The sequence below is a fragment of the Brachyistius frenatus genome, unplaced genomic scaffold (genome assembly GCF_029030835.1).
Source record: "Brachyistius frenatus isolate BFR_SWC_R1_liver_20210118 unplaced genomic scaffold, ASM2903083v1 Contig_83, whole genome shotgun sequence".
In the NCBI taxonomy this organism is placed as follows: domain Eukaryota; kingdom Metazoa; phylum Chordata; class Actinopteri; family Embiotocidae; genus Brachyistius; species Brachyistius frenatus.
In genome coordinates this window covers 1,108,245-1,123,240 of record NW_027210682.1, presented here as the reverse complement: position 1 = coordinate 1,123,240, position 14,996 = coordinate 1,108,245, and the positions used below count along the sequence as shown (strand labels likewise).

Below are 14,996 nucleotides of genomic sequence, written 5' to 3'. Positions count from 1 at the left end.
GAGACAAATGAAAACACCCTGAATGCCATATTCTGAGGTCTTTCACTAATCAGTAGTCACCTTATCTGAGTTCCCTCCTCACTGGGCTGCTGATGTGGGTGCTGCGGCTTGTGCAGCTTCAGCAACTTAAACTGATTCTACTCCGCACTTATTGTGTCCATTTGCAGTGAAACATAACACGAGTGAATATTATTGCATAATCTATCTGTGAAAGGATTATTTGGTGGGGCAGCCTTGAAGATGACTGACAAATTTCTATTTTGATTTTTTTTTAATGTTTGATGAATCTTTGAGCAAACTGAGCCTTCAAGCCTTCATCTGGGCATTTTTCAATGATAATAAAAGCAAACATTTCTGTCTGGTTGTGAATTCATTTTTTGCTTTTATCCAATGTGGGGAAATATTTGGTGATTACTGTGAATAAGCTGGGATCTTAACCCACCATCACTTTAACCTCCTTTACCCACAGATGACTCACTTTGCCTGCTGATGGGTGTGTCCCAGACAAGTAATCACATTTCAGACAGTGAACTGAGGCACAATTAGATTGGCTCCTCAGAGCTTCTCTGACAACTGCTGTACATGTAGAATGAGAGCACCTCTGGGCTTGTGACTAAATTCTTTACATTTTCATTTGTCAGCCTCACTGAATGTCACATTTAGACAAAACTTTAACATAGTGAAATTAATAAATATAACCACTACCCTTTAAGATATAACATTCTTTGAATTTTGACCTTTTTACATGTGATAAACACAATTTCCAAACTGGCATACGACTTCATTTTTCTCCTCCATCCATCATAGCAGATATCGATCCATTAGAGTTGAGCCTTAAGTCTTTTTTTACCACTGACATTTGTATTGCTCTCAAGCATCCAGATGGACTTCACACTTCCCCACAATCTTGTTAGAGAAACCATTTTATGGGAAATGTCTGCGTTATTTGATTACGGTTCATTGCTCTCCTTCTGCTTCTCCTGACGGTTTCTTCCTGTTTCTTATCATTATGCTGAACACATCAGGTTGAAAGAGGGAAGGAAATGAATCCTAATATTTGGATTCTCCAAACATGGTGTGTGGTTTTATCTTTGTGATGATGCAGATTTAAAAGAGCAAAGGTGTTTCATTATGTTTTGTATTTAAGAAATAAAACATATGTCTGAAACACAGTTTAATAAAGGACATTTATTGTTGGATTGAATGTCTGCAATACACGGGCATCATTTTCATGGTTTGCAAATCTCTTTCTCATGACGGTGTACTCGGATAATTTTCTGCTATGAAATACTTTGTTTTGTTTTCATACTGAGAAAATAATCACGTTCTCTAAGTGGTGTTAGTATATTCTGAAGTCAGGTCAGAGAGAAACAGGTTTCATTCCACTGGCAAATAGTTCAGGTCCATCAAGGTTTGATCTGTGAACAGAACTTGCTGTATAGACACATACATTAACAGAAATGGCTGTCTTTCAGAAAGATACCCGAGAGGGTTGTGGATCTTTCCCAGTTTATTCCAACTAACAGCAACGCAGCGCCCAGTTCATCGCTGAGCTGTTGCATAAACCTGAGAAACAGTTGCCGTTGTTAGCACAGTCACTTGGCCAGTGAGGACTGAGGCAACTCTAATGACATTACAGCGGCACGCCGTCTGACAGGTCCGAATGGTTTGAGCCGTAGATGTTGATGAAGTTGAGCTCTGTGGGAATGGGAACTGTGGGCTCCTGGATCACCTGTGGGAGACAAACATACCCCACTTAGAGAAGTTATTGAAAAAGACATCAACGTATCTAACAATATGCATTTAAACATAATAAAACAGGATAAGTTGGATGCAGAGTGGGGATTTTTGATACAACTTCACTTACTTCTACCGTGCATAAACAGTTGAAAAGTCCCTGTTCTTTATATCACTATGTTTAAACAAGTTTGTATGCATTCTCAAAATAGATTGCATCATAGTAACTCTTCTTGATATAAAATCTTGAATGATCAGTATCTAAAAATGGCCCTGAACCCAGATGAATCCATTTGTGTTGAAAACGATGCTTTTTACTCACTTCATCAAACTTCCTCTCACTGTAGACTTCGTTCTTGTCAATAAATGTCAGCATGATCCAGTCGCAGATAATGGTACACTGGGGAGATGAAATGAAAATACAGTTTGTGGTGCAAAGAGAGATAACTGTCATTTCGAAGCCTCAAGATAATAGAAATGAAGCCATTACTCACAATCCCAACTGAAGTCATAGCAGTCACTGTGCTGATGATGGTTGGAATGGGGCTAAATTTACCAGCCTGCATAATAATGACATGCATTAATGTAATGGCAGCCACCACAGTCAACAGGAAGAGAACAGTAGTGATGATTGAGAATCCACTTACTTGCCCGTGAACTATGATATCTAGACGGATGCCATAGGCCTTGATTAGTGTCCGTGATTCAACCCCATTAGTACTGTAATATTTGGCAAACCTGGATAATTATACAGAAATCAGATGGTAAAGACATAAAGGTAAACTTACCCCAGGACAAAGTGAAGATCACAATAAAAAATACAGTCAGTGTTGTTGTTGTGCTGACCTGTAATAGTAACCAGAGTTAGATGTCGGATCCTTTCGGAGGTCAAGACGACGGAATGAATACGAAGGTTTGCAGTGTGAGGGATCCAGATCCAGGTTACAATCCCAGTTGATGAAAACCCCGATCACTCCTCCCTGAGCACAAGAATGAAAATATCCTAACCCCTTTAACCCTGGAGGTCGCTGTATATTGGCCAGGCCATATCTGTTATTAAAATGCAGTGGGTAGCTATTGTAAATTTTGTATTATTTAATTTTTTTCTCATTTTAGTTTGCTTGGCCAGGTTGATGAAAATTTGCCTTTTGGGCAGACTCTCATTTACGGTTCTTACATACTGCTGTGTGAAGCCTCATACTCACAGTCTGGCAGAGCTCACTGAAATTCTCCTTTGCTTGATGTGCGATGTAGCCCAGGCGGAAGTTTGGACAGTAGGGCTCTGTCTCCACATTATAATGACACTTACTAAGGTATTTATGCATGCCGCGCTTGGTTGAAGCATCCTTAATATTACCCCTGCCAAAGACAAGAGCATGGTGTTCTTATCGGTATCTGCAATTCAAATGGCCAAAAGCATTGACTTCTCTGTGTGTGTGTGTGTGTGTGTGTGTGTGTGTGTGTGTGTGTGTGTGTGTGTGTGTGTGTGTGTGTGTGTGTGTGTGTGTGTGTGTGTGTGTGTGTGTGTGTGTGTGTGTGTGTGTGTGTGTTCTACCTCAGCACTTTAAATTTGGGGAAGTGGATAGAGTTCCTGATGAACACTGTGAAATTGATGGCTTCCACCATTGCTGGTTCTCTGTTGAAGACAATAAAAAAAATCCTTAAAGTGACCTGAGGTTTATCACATGGTTTACTTTAAATGTTCTGTTTATCTGGTTTGGCCACCGTTTTATCACATCTGTGACAAAGTAAATAATATCAAACATCTTTTATCCAGTGGTTGCACGGTAACACTGTTGCCTCACAGCACGAATGCTGTGTGGAGTTTGCATGTCCTCCCTGTTCCTCAGTGGGTTTTCTCTGAGTTTTGACTTCCTCCCACAGTCCTCTACTTTATTTTACTTGACTCTTTTTACATATATTTCTGTGTATATTTTAACTAGATTGATGACTATTTTTTATTTCCTATCAGGACTGAATGATGACATTTGACTGGCTCGTGCACAATTGACACCTTTTTATTGGTCAAATGAAAGTATAATTTTGTTAATTTCCTTACAAGCTAAAACCTCAGCCATAGGTGAGGCTGTGGCTCATGTGGCATAGCGGGTGTCCCACTGATCAAAAGGTTGCTAGTTCAATCCCTTCAATCCTTCTGTCCACATACTGAAGTCTTTAGGCAAGACACTAATGACCAACTGTTTCCCGATAGCAGCACCTTGCATGGCAGCTTCGTCATCCTTGGTATGTAAATGGTGAATAAGAGGTAAGCACTGTAAAGCAGTTGGTAAACCACATAGGTTAAAAGTTGGTATATAAGTACAGTCTATTTACCATTAATAGTGTTTGGTCATTGTATTCTAATTCATTTCATTCTGATGTCTATCTTTAGATGCCCCTCACAAGGATTTCCTTATTTTGTATTTGTTAGGCTATCTGATGGCCTTTTCCTTGTCTTCTTAGGCTTAGGCTAAGCATAGGTCTGCCATGTCCCTTGTATTGGATGTTACAAATAAATTGACCATTTTGTTGTATATTATGAATCCCCTGTCTTACCGTACTACAGCGTACTCCTCAATGGGACACCAGCTTTGGATCTCGCAGGTTTTGAAGGTATGGTTGTAGTACTGCACACATCTCCCGGTCCTTCTACCTGTGAAAAAACAAAGGAAAAACTGTGGCAAATGCAAACCAACCAATCATGAAGGAAGATTATGTGAGAGGTCAAATAGTACCATGGCCATCAAAGTCAACCTCCCCTTGGACACAGTCTGAATGTGTTGTACAGTTGGCATTGGCAACTTTGACATACTAGAGGGAAATAAAGACAGATACTCAGTCATGGGAGGATAAAGGGGTCTGCATAACAGATGCACATACTCATGTTACTATTACTGAGGAGACTTCAGTTGACCTCTCACCTCAGCGCAAGTGCCTTGCCTTTGATTGTACGTGAACTCTCGTCTCAGTATTGTACTTATCACATCACCGCCCTAACAACAGAAATGTCAAAATAATACTCAGTGCAGTTTACTCAAGCATGAAGAAATAATAATGATGGCAGAGTATCGGAGGTGAACGTTTCTCTAACCTGCAACAACATTCACCTTAAACTCACCTCTGAGGGTCGAGCGTACTCCACGGTGTCCAGGACGTCATCTCCATGCACTGCTGAGCCTTTCATGAGAGTGTAAACAGAACTCTCTGGACGGGTTTCAGTCTCTTGGTATGCTTTCTGACTTATAAAGACATACCTTAAGGAGGATAGAACAGACAGAGAGGTAATATAAAATTTTCTGCCATGATTTCATATTTTATTGGTGGTATCCTGGATGTGTTCGGCCCTCACTAAAGAGCTTAAACATTTTAGATAAGATCTCCACAAACTTTTACTGTAATCTATAAAAACCCTGCTCTCCTCAGATCAAATAACATGTCTGACAATAGAGGCTCAGTCACGTTTCGTTCATTAGTTTTGTTTCCATCAATTATGTTGCTTATTTGTTTGCGGTTAATTGCATTTCCTCTCTACAAAACCACAATTTATAGGTTTGAGAATATATAGCTGCAGTGCTCCCCCCCCCCTAATGCTCGTTTTACACACAAAGACATGTGAATTGCAAACTACGATTTTTTTTTTTTTTTTTACTTGGCTGTAATTCTTTGAAGAATATATAAAGTAACACATTGTAGATCTGATTGCTAAATATTGACAAAAATCAAAGCCTTTGAATTTCATTCTTTTGGCATAGTGAACATACAAATGCACAAGCTTACCAGATAAAGTAGGTGATCACAAAGAACTGAACGCTCCTGTAAATGACTCCAAGAGTGCCATTTTTAACCACCATCACCTTAGGGGTCTCATAGTCCCAGAAACCATGAAAATAGTCCAGTATAAAGTCACGTAGCCCCATGATGACTTTATGAAATACTTCACACATATCGTGAGATGTCCTTGTGAAGTCAATTTTCTCTATGATACTTCCTTTAGCCTCTTTAAACCTCTTTATCTAGCTCTATAGATCTCTCATTATATCTCTCTTTCTGCTCCTGCTCAGCTCAAGCCTGCATTTATCTCAAGCATCCCAGGCACCAGTGAGTGAGTGAAAAGACAATTGGGGGTGGGGTTTAGATGTGTTTTTTTTGTCAGTTTATTTTGATAATTGTAAAATGGAATGGTGTTTATACAGGATCAAACTCAAATTGCTTACAGTAATGTTCATGAACATATTTTGTAGGCATTTATAGCCTCTGTAGATTAGATAAAGTAGATAAATAGATAGCCTGTGTTTAGATAGATAGATAGATAGATAGATAGATAGATAGATAGATAGATAGATAGATAGATAGATAGATAGATAGATAGATAGATAGATAGATAGATAGATAGATAGATAGATAGATAGATAGATACACACACACACACACACACACACACACATATAGCTGTTAAATATGTCAACTGTTCTCTCGCACACTCGCAGAGCAGACTACTGCATACAGATAGCAAGATAATCATGTCATTTACAGGGGGTTTCAGAATAGCCTACCTTTATAACCAGTTCAGTCTCACCTCTTAATAGTACCATCTAGTTTCAGATAGTTGCGGGCATCACATTTACATGTTTGCTCTTTAAAAGGGGACTCTAAAGGATCAAATCATCCAGGCCGACCCTTCTGCTGGAAGCTTTTGGAAATGCCAAGACTGTGAGGAATGACATTTCTTGTCTCACTTTGTGAGTGAGCCTGAGGGACTTTTTTTTTTGGAGCAGACATTTATTTTCATTTTTCAGTGTTAGTTTCTACCACTAGAGGGCACCAAAGTATGAACTTTTTATATTGTAGGTTACACAGTGGCTTTTAATGCTTTTTAATGCTGCACAATATATAAATATATATATTATATTTATTTTTGAATGTATGTTGCCTTAATTGAATCGTAATAAAATCTTAAAAATCGACTCTTTGTTATAATTTGGACTGGTATTTCGACTTCCTTTTATTTCTTAATATAAAATGGAAGCATCTTTACCAGTTCATAGAAAGATGTATAAAATGTGATTGAGTAAATCCAGGGAAGATTAGTTTTAAAAACAAACAACTAAATGGGTAGGAATGAATGAGAAAAGTTCCAATCCTGCCATTCTCTGTAGTTTAGATCATGTTACTGTGATGGAATACCACCTTTTAATCACTAAATAATTTTGATGCAGGAAACCTTATTGTAACAGGGATAAGGATAGGTCAAAGTTTCCAACCCTGTATATTTTTTTTAAATTGTGCTTTTCAAATCTCAAAGTTTAACCGAACCAAGCCAATGCAACCAAATGGAGTTTAGCCATCTAGCTATTCCATATCAAGAAGGACAAAAAAATAATAGCAATAATAATATGCAGACCCTCGCGTGCTGCACGTCGGGGAGCCAGCGGGACCGACCCACTTGACCCCCGACGTGCAGCGTGCAGGGCCCGCATATCACCGCTTACAATTTTAAGCGGATATTTTACAAGCAACCACAACACGATGATCTTTGTTTGTTTGCTTTCTTTTGTATACAGGCTGACTGACGGCCAGCCCCTGGGTCCTGATTTTTTTTTTTTTTTTTTTTGCTTGGACAGCCTCCTCTGCGCATGTCTATCGACACGTGCGTCGTCTGTGGTTGATGGTGGATAGAGTTGCGGACTCCTTGTTGACTGCATTAATTTGCAGCTAATTTAATTCCCAAAACTTCTGCGGAGGGTCACAAACGATTTTTAAATGGGAGGTCTTCAGAAGAAAAAGGTAAGAGTTGGCTTCCGGCTCATGTCCGGCTCAGGCACGTTTAACACCGATCGCAATCCGGCTAGATAGCTAACGGAGCTAGCTGTTTTTGTGTAACAAAAAAAAAAAAGCCTATTGGGTTCAGATAAGCATTTAAAGTCGAATTTCTAGTTCATCTAATTATTAATCTCTGTCATGTTGTGTGTGCGAGTTTATTATAAGCGTCTGTCCTTGTTTTGTAGTTCGAGAGGGGCTCTGCCACCAACTACATCACCAGAAATAGAGCCCGCAAGAAGCTGATGCTGAGCCTCCCTGACTTCAGGTAAACTCGTGGTGATCGGGCCGACGGTGCACATGGTGCATGAGATTTGAAATCACGTTACATTCATGCATTTCGTTGCCGAGGTTGTATGCTACCAGTTGCGATATATATATCCAAAATCTTTAAAAAAAAAAAAAGTTACATTCTTCAATTATAGAAGAAACCGTGTTAAACCGGTGTTGATTAAAATGCCTGGTCAGTTTGGTGGCTGTAGTGAAAAGTGGTTTGATTGATATTGCATTAAACTGGGAAGTATTTCTAATATTTTGTCCATTCCATTCACACGGAGGATAGACCACCAGAAACGTCTATCAATGTGACACAATACATTTCAACAGTAACACCAGCTGAAGCCTCTAAAAGGGTGATACAATTAAACAGCACGTCACTAAAATGGTTGCAACAGTAACTGAAAACCTTCAAGAAGCAAGAATTTATGGTATTTGGGCCATGTCTAAGATTACTTTAATTTGCAATTAATCTGTCAACTAATGCAATACAGGATTTCTTGGTTTGTCAATCCAACAAGCCCAAACCTAAAACCATTTTTGGTTGAATATGACCAGTATAATATCAAAATTGTCGATGATTAATTTTTCTGAAATTGATTTTCAGCAATGTGTGGCATATATCATCTCATGAGATCGGTCTGGATCAAACTGAACCCTGGTCTGGTTTCTTTGCAGTGTGAAAATCATTTCTGAATGGTTTTGACTTTTGGACCAAAGACCCCCATAGAAAGCAACATCTTGCAAACAATCATTTCTTACATCTGTTTGATTCTCAGGCGACTGTGCATCCTTAAGGGCATCTATCCTCATGAACCAAAGCACAAGAAGAAGGTGAACAAGGGCTCCACAGCCCCGAGGACCTTCTACCTGATGAAAGACATCCGCTTTCTGCTGCATGAGCCAATCGTCGGCAAGTTCAGAGAGTACAAGGTATTTTGAATAACAACACCAATGTTGGAACATGCCTCAATATAACCAATTGACATGATTAATTAAGAAAATATTTTTGAATTGGATTTGCCTTCCTGCTGTCAACAAGCTGTCCACTTCTTTGTGAAGTCAAATTTTTTTGTGTTCAAATTTTTTTTTTTTAATGTAAATTTTGGTTCCTGTTTTACAAATATCTTGTTCATGTGACTCTGCTGCTCCTGTAAAGGTGTAAAGTATGAACAAAATCTTATTGTCAATGTGTTTTATCTGAACAGATATTTGTACGTAAACTTAAGAAGGCTTATGGAAAAACAGAGTGGTCTGCAGTGGAAAGACTGAAAGAGAACAAGCCCACCTATAAATTGGACCACATCATCAAAGAAAGGTGAGACGGTTGTTCTCCATCCTGAACATAGCAGGGCATAGTTGAGCTTAACTTCTTCTCTTGCGTCGAGTCAAATTAGATAGTGGAAATGATGAGATAACTGCCAACTGTTAGAAATGCTCATTATATAAACAATAGCATGTCAATACCTTTACAGCTTTTAAAGTACCTTTTAATGCATTTGAATTTGTTTTATGTTTTTTGCATTGCCTTACTGGTGCTCTTTTATGTGGCAGGTACCCCTCCTTCATTGATGCCCTGCGGGACATTGACGACGCCCTCTGCATGTGCTTCCTCTTCTCCACTTTTGCCCGAACAGGGAAATGCCACGTGCAGACAATCCAGCTGTGCAGACGCCTCACTGTGGAGTGGATGAACTATGTGATTGCATCTCGCGCTCTCCAAAAGGTGCAAGTTTACGCTGCACAGCACCCAAAAAAAGAGGATGGTCATGGGGTATTGATATAGCTGTGAGAGTTATGTTCTGTGTTCTGTAATGCACTAAACATGCATCTGTTTCTGATAGGTTTTCATCTCCATCAAGGGAATATATTATCAAGCCGAGGTGATGGGACAGCTCATCACATGGCTTTTGCCATATCAGTTCTCCCATGATGTAAGTGCATATTGTTGAAATGCTGTTAATAGGGAATAAGCAGTCACTGACTAAGCAGTTGTTACGTTTTCTATCGACTCTAACTAAACTAAAGTTTTTGCTCTTTTAGCACCCGACAGATGTTGACTACAGGGTCATGGCAACTTTCACAGAGTTTTACACCACTCTTCTGGGGTTTGTCAACTTCAGACTCTACCATTCCCTCAACTTGCTCTACCCACCAAAGGTATCTAACACAAGAGCATTTCTCTGTACAAAACATGGATTTATGACTTGACTGCTGGTCGTCTGTTCGCTATTAATGTCTTTTCTCCTTTTGCAGCTGGACAGTAAAGTAGAGTCCGAGTTGAAGGAGGAGAATGAGGATGACTATGCCATGAATTCAGAAAGCTACTTGGAGGTGAGTCTCTTTTAGAACAATTTAAAGGGCCTGTGATACCTTACTATTGCCTCAATTGGTGCATAGTCACAGACAGTTTTAGTTCTATTTAGTGTGTGTGTGTGTGTGTGTGTGTGTGTGTGTGTGTGTGTGTGTGTGTGTGTGTGTGTGTGTGTGTGTGTGTGTGTGTGTGTGTGTGTTTAATCCAAGACTAGTATTTAAGGTACCACACATCCTTCTGGACATAAACAAATGTAAACTTGTGTTGCTGGGAAACAAACCATTCTGTTTCTTACATTGAATTGTTATTTTAATGTGATTATTTACAGTAATCATTTGTAAATAACATTTAACAGATTGTTGTTCTAATCTTGTCGCTTTTGGTTGTTCAGAAACTGTCAGCTCTGAGTGCCAGTCTGGCTCGGGTGGTTTCTACTGCAGAGGACGAGGAGGCTGAACTCGACCAATTTCCTGTTGAAGGGGTAAGAAACTCTTGTCTGTTTTAGTTATGCTCAGAATAAAACATTGCTGGTGTGAGAAATATCATCAAAACATGTCGACAAACAACAGTTGATGAACTAATTGGTCTTGAGGGACAGAGGTGGACGATTACATATGCTTGTCCGAGGGGTGAAAGCTTTTGAAGGTGTGAGACTGGGGATTTACAGCTTTAAGTTTCGTTGCTATGGATAAGATGTTTCTCACTCTGGGAAGCTTGTTTGCCTTACTTTAAAACAAAACACACTCGGGGGGAGTTGCTGTAACAGGCTGCCACTAGCGTGGCGCCATCTTTGAAGTTATCAACTACTGGCCCAGTTTTACCACAGAGTCTTTCTTGGAACCCAGAAATATTTGTATATCACGTGACAGAGGAATTATGCTTCAGGTTGTCAATCTGTCCATCCCGCTCTCATGAATGTGATATCTCAGGAACACTTTGAGGGAATTTTTTCAGATTTGGCAGAACGGTTCACTTTGACTTTAAGAGGAACTGAATAGAATTTGGTGGCCAAAAATCAAAGATGGGCTGTAATCTCACAAAACACGTTTGTGGCTGTAACTCAAGAATTTATTTGCTAATTATGACAAAACATCCCACAAATGTCTAATAGGAATAAATTATGACATGACAGTGTATGTCCATAAAGTTAAACATCATCTTTAGTGTGACATAATGTTCTGCAAAAAGGGTTTTGTTTCAACTGGAGACCTTAAGAAAAGACGGGGAGATTGTGATCACAATTTCACATTTGGTCAGATACTGAATTGGTGACAGTAATCTTGGGTGTCCAACTTGAAACTGTGCTGATTTAAAGACCTTCTATGCTGTCAGGTTGAAAATGTGAGAAGCATCCACATTTTAGAATTTGTAGTTTTTTTTTAGCTGCAACATCCATATTTGAAGCATTGTCAGCTGTGTATCAGCTTTATTGGCCAAACATGTCTACACATAAGGATGCGTTCACTACATGTATTAAATTTGAACAGACATGGATGTAAACTGCAACTTGACTGATTGGCGGAGGCAGTGAACCACAAGGTGGAAATTCTAGTTTTCTATCATTATTATTGGTCTACCTTCATGTTACTGTTTTGTAAAATAGTATCAAAGTTGTAGTAATAATGTTTTGTTTTTTAAACCATTTAGACATAATTTAGACACCAAATAGTCCTCAGCTGTTGGTGGACTGGATTTTAGGATTTTTTTTAATTTTTTTAATCAAGCTTCACCTTCAGGTCAATCTACCGTCACTATTCCCTTTACTGACATCCTTTGTCAGGTACCCTAACCCACCAGCAAGCGAGAAATAACTACAAAATAACAACTCTCCAATAGTCCTTGGCACATTTTTGTAAAGTGACATCTTTGAAGAAAGCTGAATTAACCTTGAATTTCATTTTAAATGCGGCTCAGCACTCATGGGATGGTATTTACAATGGCATTTTCCTTGAATACTCTTCTTTAGGAGGACATAGAAAAAATGGAGGCTCGAGAAAAGGAACAGATGCAGCAGGAAGCCCAGAAAAAGATTTTCGAGGGACTCAAGTTCTTCCTCAACAGAGAGGTCCCCAGAGAGTCACTGGCTTTTGTCATCAGGTGAGGAAGTGGTGCTGGAGAGAAACTTGCTGTAAAGTCACAGGACATGTAGAAATGAAGCAACCATCCATATATATCTCAAACTTGGTTTTTTTTTTTGTGTGTGTAATTTTGCTGCTTTCCAGGTGTTTTGGTGGCGAGGTGTCCTGGGACAAGTCAGTTTGCATTAGCAGCACATACGAGGTGACAGATGAAACTATCACACACCAAATTGTTGACAGACCCAACATCGACAAACAGTATATCAACAGGTAAAGCAATGTTTTTATTTCATAATTCATTTTTTATTTTTTTTAACACCAAGAACACTCAACTTGTTATCCAGCCAGTTAGATTTACAGTATAGTTGTGAATCTGAAATACAGGAAGTCTACTGATTGCGATCTTTGTACATTAACATGTCCTTCACAATGGCTCCTTTCACGGTTGTCTTTCCGCTCTCTTGCCTCAAAGCAACTCTGTTCTTCATCGTGTTTTGCAGATCTTACCACCTCCCTCAGTATATTTCATGAACAAACAGAAAAAATCTTTACCAAAAAACCAAATTAGGTTTTCCTAATTTTATTGAAGGACCAGAGAAACAAACAAGTCTTTACTGTCATAAAAGCTCATTTCCATATCCTTTACTTGTTTCAGGTACTACATCCAGCCCCAGTGGGTGTATGATTGTGTCAATGCCAAATTACTGTTGCCAGTGGAGGACTATTTCCTCGGCGTGACTCTGCCTCCTCACCTGTCTCCGTTTGTGGAGGAGAAGGACGGTGACTACGTGCCCCCAGACAAACTCAAGATCATGGCCTTACAGCGAGGAGAAAACCCTGGTGAGGATCTGGCATTTTACTGACATCTTAGGGTTCATACAGCATCTTTATGAAGTTGTATATTTTGATGGCGATAATAACGGTGATTAAGATTTAGATGTATTTAACAATGCCATCAAACCTTGATTGCACACATGATTGTTATTCAGCTAATTATGTGACTTCTACTAGCAGTTAGCGACACCCACCTGTAATAAATTGAATACATCTTTGTGAAAGGGCTGAATAGATGGGAAATCAATCAATTATGTTGTTTTATATTTTTGTTAATTTTAGATCATTTTAAAGAGATGTGATACTGAAGAATCTTTTCTGATTTAGAGCTCTCATTACTGAACCATCTAGCATGTTGTGAAATAATAAGACATCAAGTTTCAAATGGATCATTCATTTTTCTTCCATCATAGCTCACGCACAAGAGGATGACGACGAGGAGGAGGATGACGACGAGGAAGAAGAAGAGGAGGAGGATGACAATGGTGATGAACAGGAAGACGATGAGGAAGAAGCAGAAGAGAAGAACCTTAAGGAGATGGAAAAACAAAGATCCCAGGGCAAGGTAGGAAATTTCAGATCCCTTTTTTTTTTTCTCTTGCCCTTTGTGTCGTCTACTGTTTTTGAAAACTTTTGGAACGTGTATTGACTTGTCTCTCTTCCTCGTAGTCTCTGCAAGTCAAAGTGACACCTGGAAAAGTGAAGGTAGAAAATCCAGCACGCTTGGAGCAAGAGGAGCAAGCAGAGGAGAAACGTCTGGCCATCATGATGATGAAGAAAAAGGAAAAGTACCTCTACGACAAGATCATGTTCGGAAAGAAAAGAAAAGTCCGAGAGGTGAGTTTCACTTTGTTGTTGCTCGCTGTTGTATGGATTATTATGCAGACAAGAGTGTTTGTTCAGCTAGGAGATATTGCTACATTTTTAACACCGGATTCTTTATTATCAATACCAGACATCATATCTCAATCAAGGAATGTTTGACAGGATTGTGTAGCTGCTGTGTAGAGAACACACAAGCCCAGTAATGACCCCTCAGTTCAATGACCTCAAAAATGCTTTTGTGACTGGTGTTGAGTATCTGTTCATTAAATCCACTCATTCTCTTCTTACAGGCTAACAAGCTCACTGAGAAGAGGAAAGCCTTCGATGACGCTGAAAAAGCAAAGAAAAAGGCCCGAAAATAACTTGTCTGCTGATGTCTTCTTCAGACTGACTTTATGTATCTAACTTCATGAAGTAGTGCATTACAGGACGACATGTCATAAAACTTGTACATGCATTAGAGAGCTTCATGTGAGTTATATGCACCGTGATTTGGGTGCATTGAACGCTGCATAATTTCAAACTGAAATGCAGCATTTTTCATGTATGCTAATTATGTAATTATTGGTGTTAAAGTAACTGTTTGCCTTTATTTTCTTTATATAAACTCTGCAAACATCTTCCACTTCATGTTCAAATCTGTACTTGACAGTTTGTATTTTAAAGTAAAAACAGTGTATTAAACCTGTCATCTTGCAATGGTCAAACAGGCTGAGCTGGTGATGGTATTATGTATGCTTCGAGGAAGCCACTAGTCTCTTTATGGAGCTGGCCTCAGATATGCTGTAAACTTGGAAATAGTATTTGTACCACGAGGCCTAAGAGTTCACATCTGTGCGTTGGGCAGAGTCTGCTGCTGTTGGTTGGAAGTCTTCACTGATTGGTCCACAGTTTAGCAGTGGGTGTTGATGACGAAGGAGCAGAAGCCCCTCTGCCCTCTGAGATGGTGCTGTGATCGTGCGGGTCAAAGGCCAAGCTAGTCATGCCCCACACTGTTCAGTCTCCTCGCACGAGCTTGTGACACTCCCCGCCCCCTCTCCTTCCTCCCCTCGCACCCAGATATGCATTCCGCACATGCCCACCCAGTTCGGGTCTCAGCCTGGCACTCTGGGTGC

General features: G+C 39.5%; 2 protein-coding genes across 2 annotated transcripts; one reads left to right on the top strand and one right to left on the bottom strand.

Moving 5' to 3' along the window:
• Positions 1–1,606: 1,606 nt before the first annotated feature.
• p2rx2 (purinergic receptor P2X, ligand-gated ion channel, 2) lies at positions 1,607–5,681 on the bottom strand. The gene is made up of 12 exons (XM_069709470.1): positions 5,515–5,681; positions 4,856–4,991; positions 4,659–4,730; positions 4,473–4,548; positions 4,294–4,390; positions 3,293–3,373; positions 2,943–3,096; positions 2,584–2,717; positions 2,385–2,475; positions 2,232–2,297; positions 2,060–2,137; positions 1,607–1,732 (listed from the first exon to the last, which is right to left on the bottom strand). Exons 1-12 carry the CDS (start codon positions 5,679–5,681, stop codon positions 1,634–1,636), a joined length of 1,251 nt encoding a protein of 416 aa, XP_069565571.1. The 3' UTR covers positions 1,607–1,633.
• A 1,704-nt stretch (positions 5,682–7,385) lies between these two features.
• pes (pescadillo) lies at positions 7,386–14,592 on the top strand. Its single transcript, XM_069709472.1, has 15 exons — positions 7,386–7,521; positions 7,743–7,822; positions 8,610–8,763; positions 9,039–9,148; positions 9,385–9,556; positions 9,675–9,764; positions 9,874–9,990; positions 10,087–10,164; positions 10,536–10,625; positions 12,111–12,241; positions 12,367–12,492; positions 12,878–13,062; positions 13,470–13,621; positions 13,726–13,893; positions 14,172–14,592. The coding sequence occupies exons 1-15, from the start codon at positions 7,498–7,500 to the stop codon at positions 14,241–14,243; spliced, it is 1,749 nt and encodes a 582-aa protein (XP_069565573.1). The 5' UTR covers positions 7,386–7,497; the 3' UTR covers positions 14,244–14,592.
• Positions 14,593–14,996: the final 404 nt, after the last annotated feature.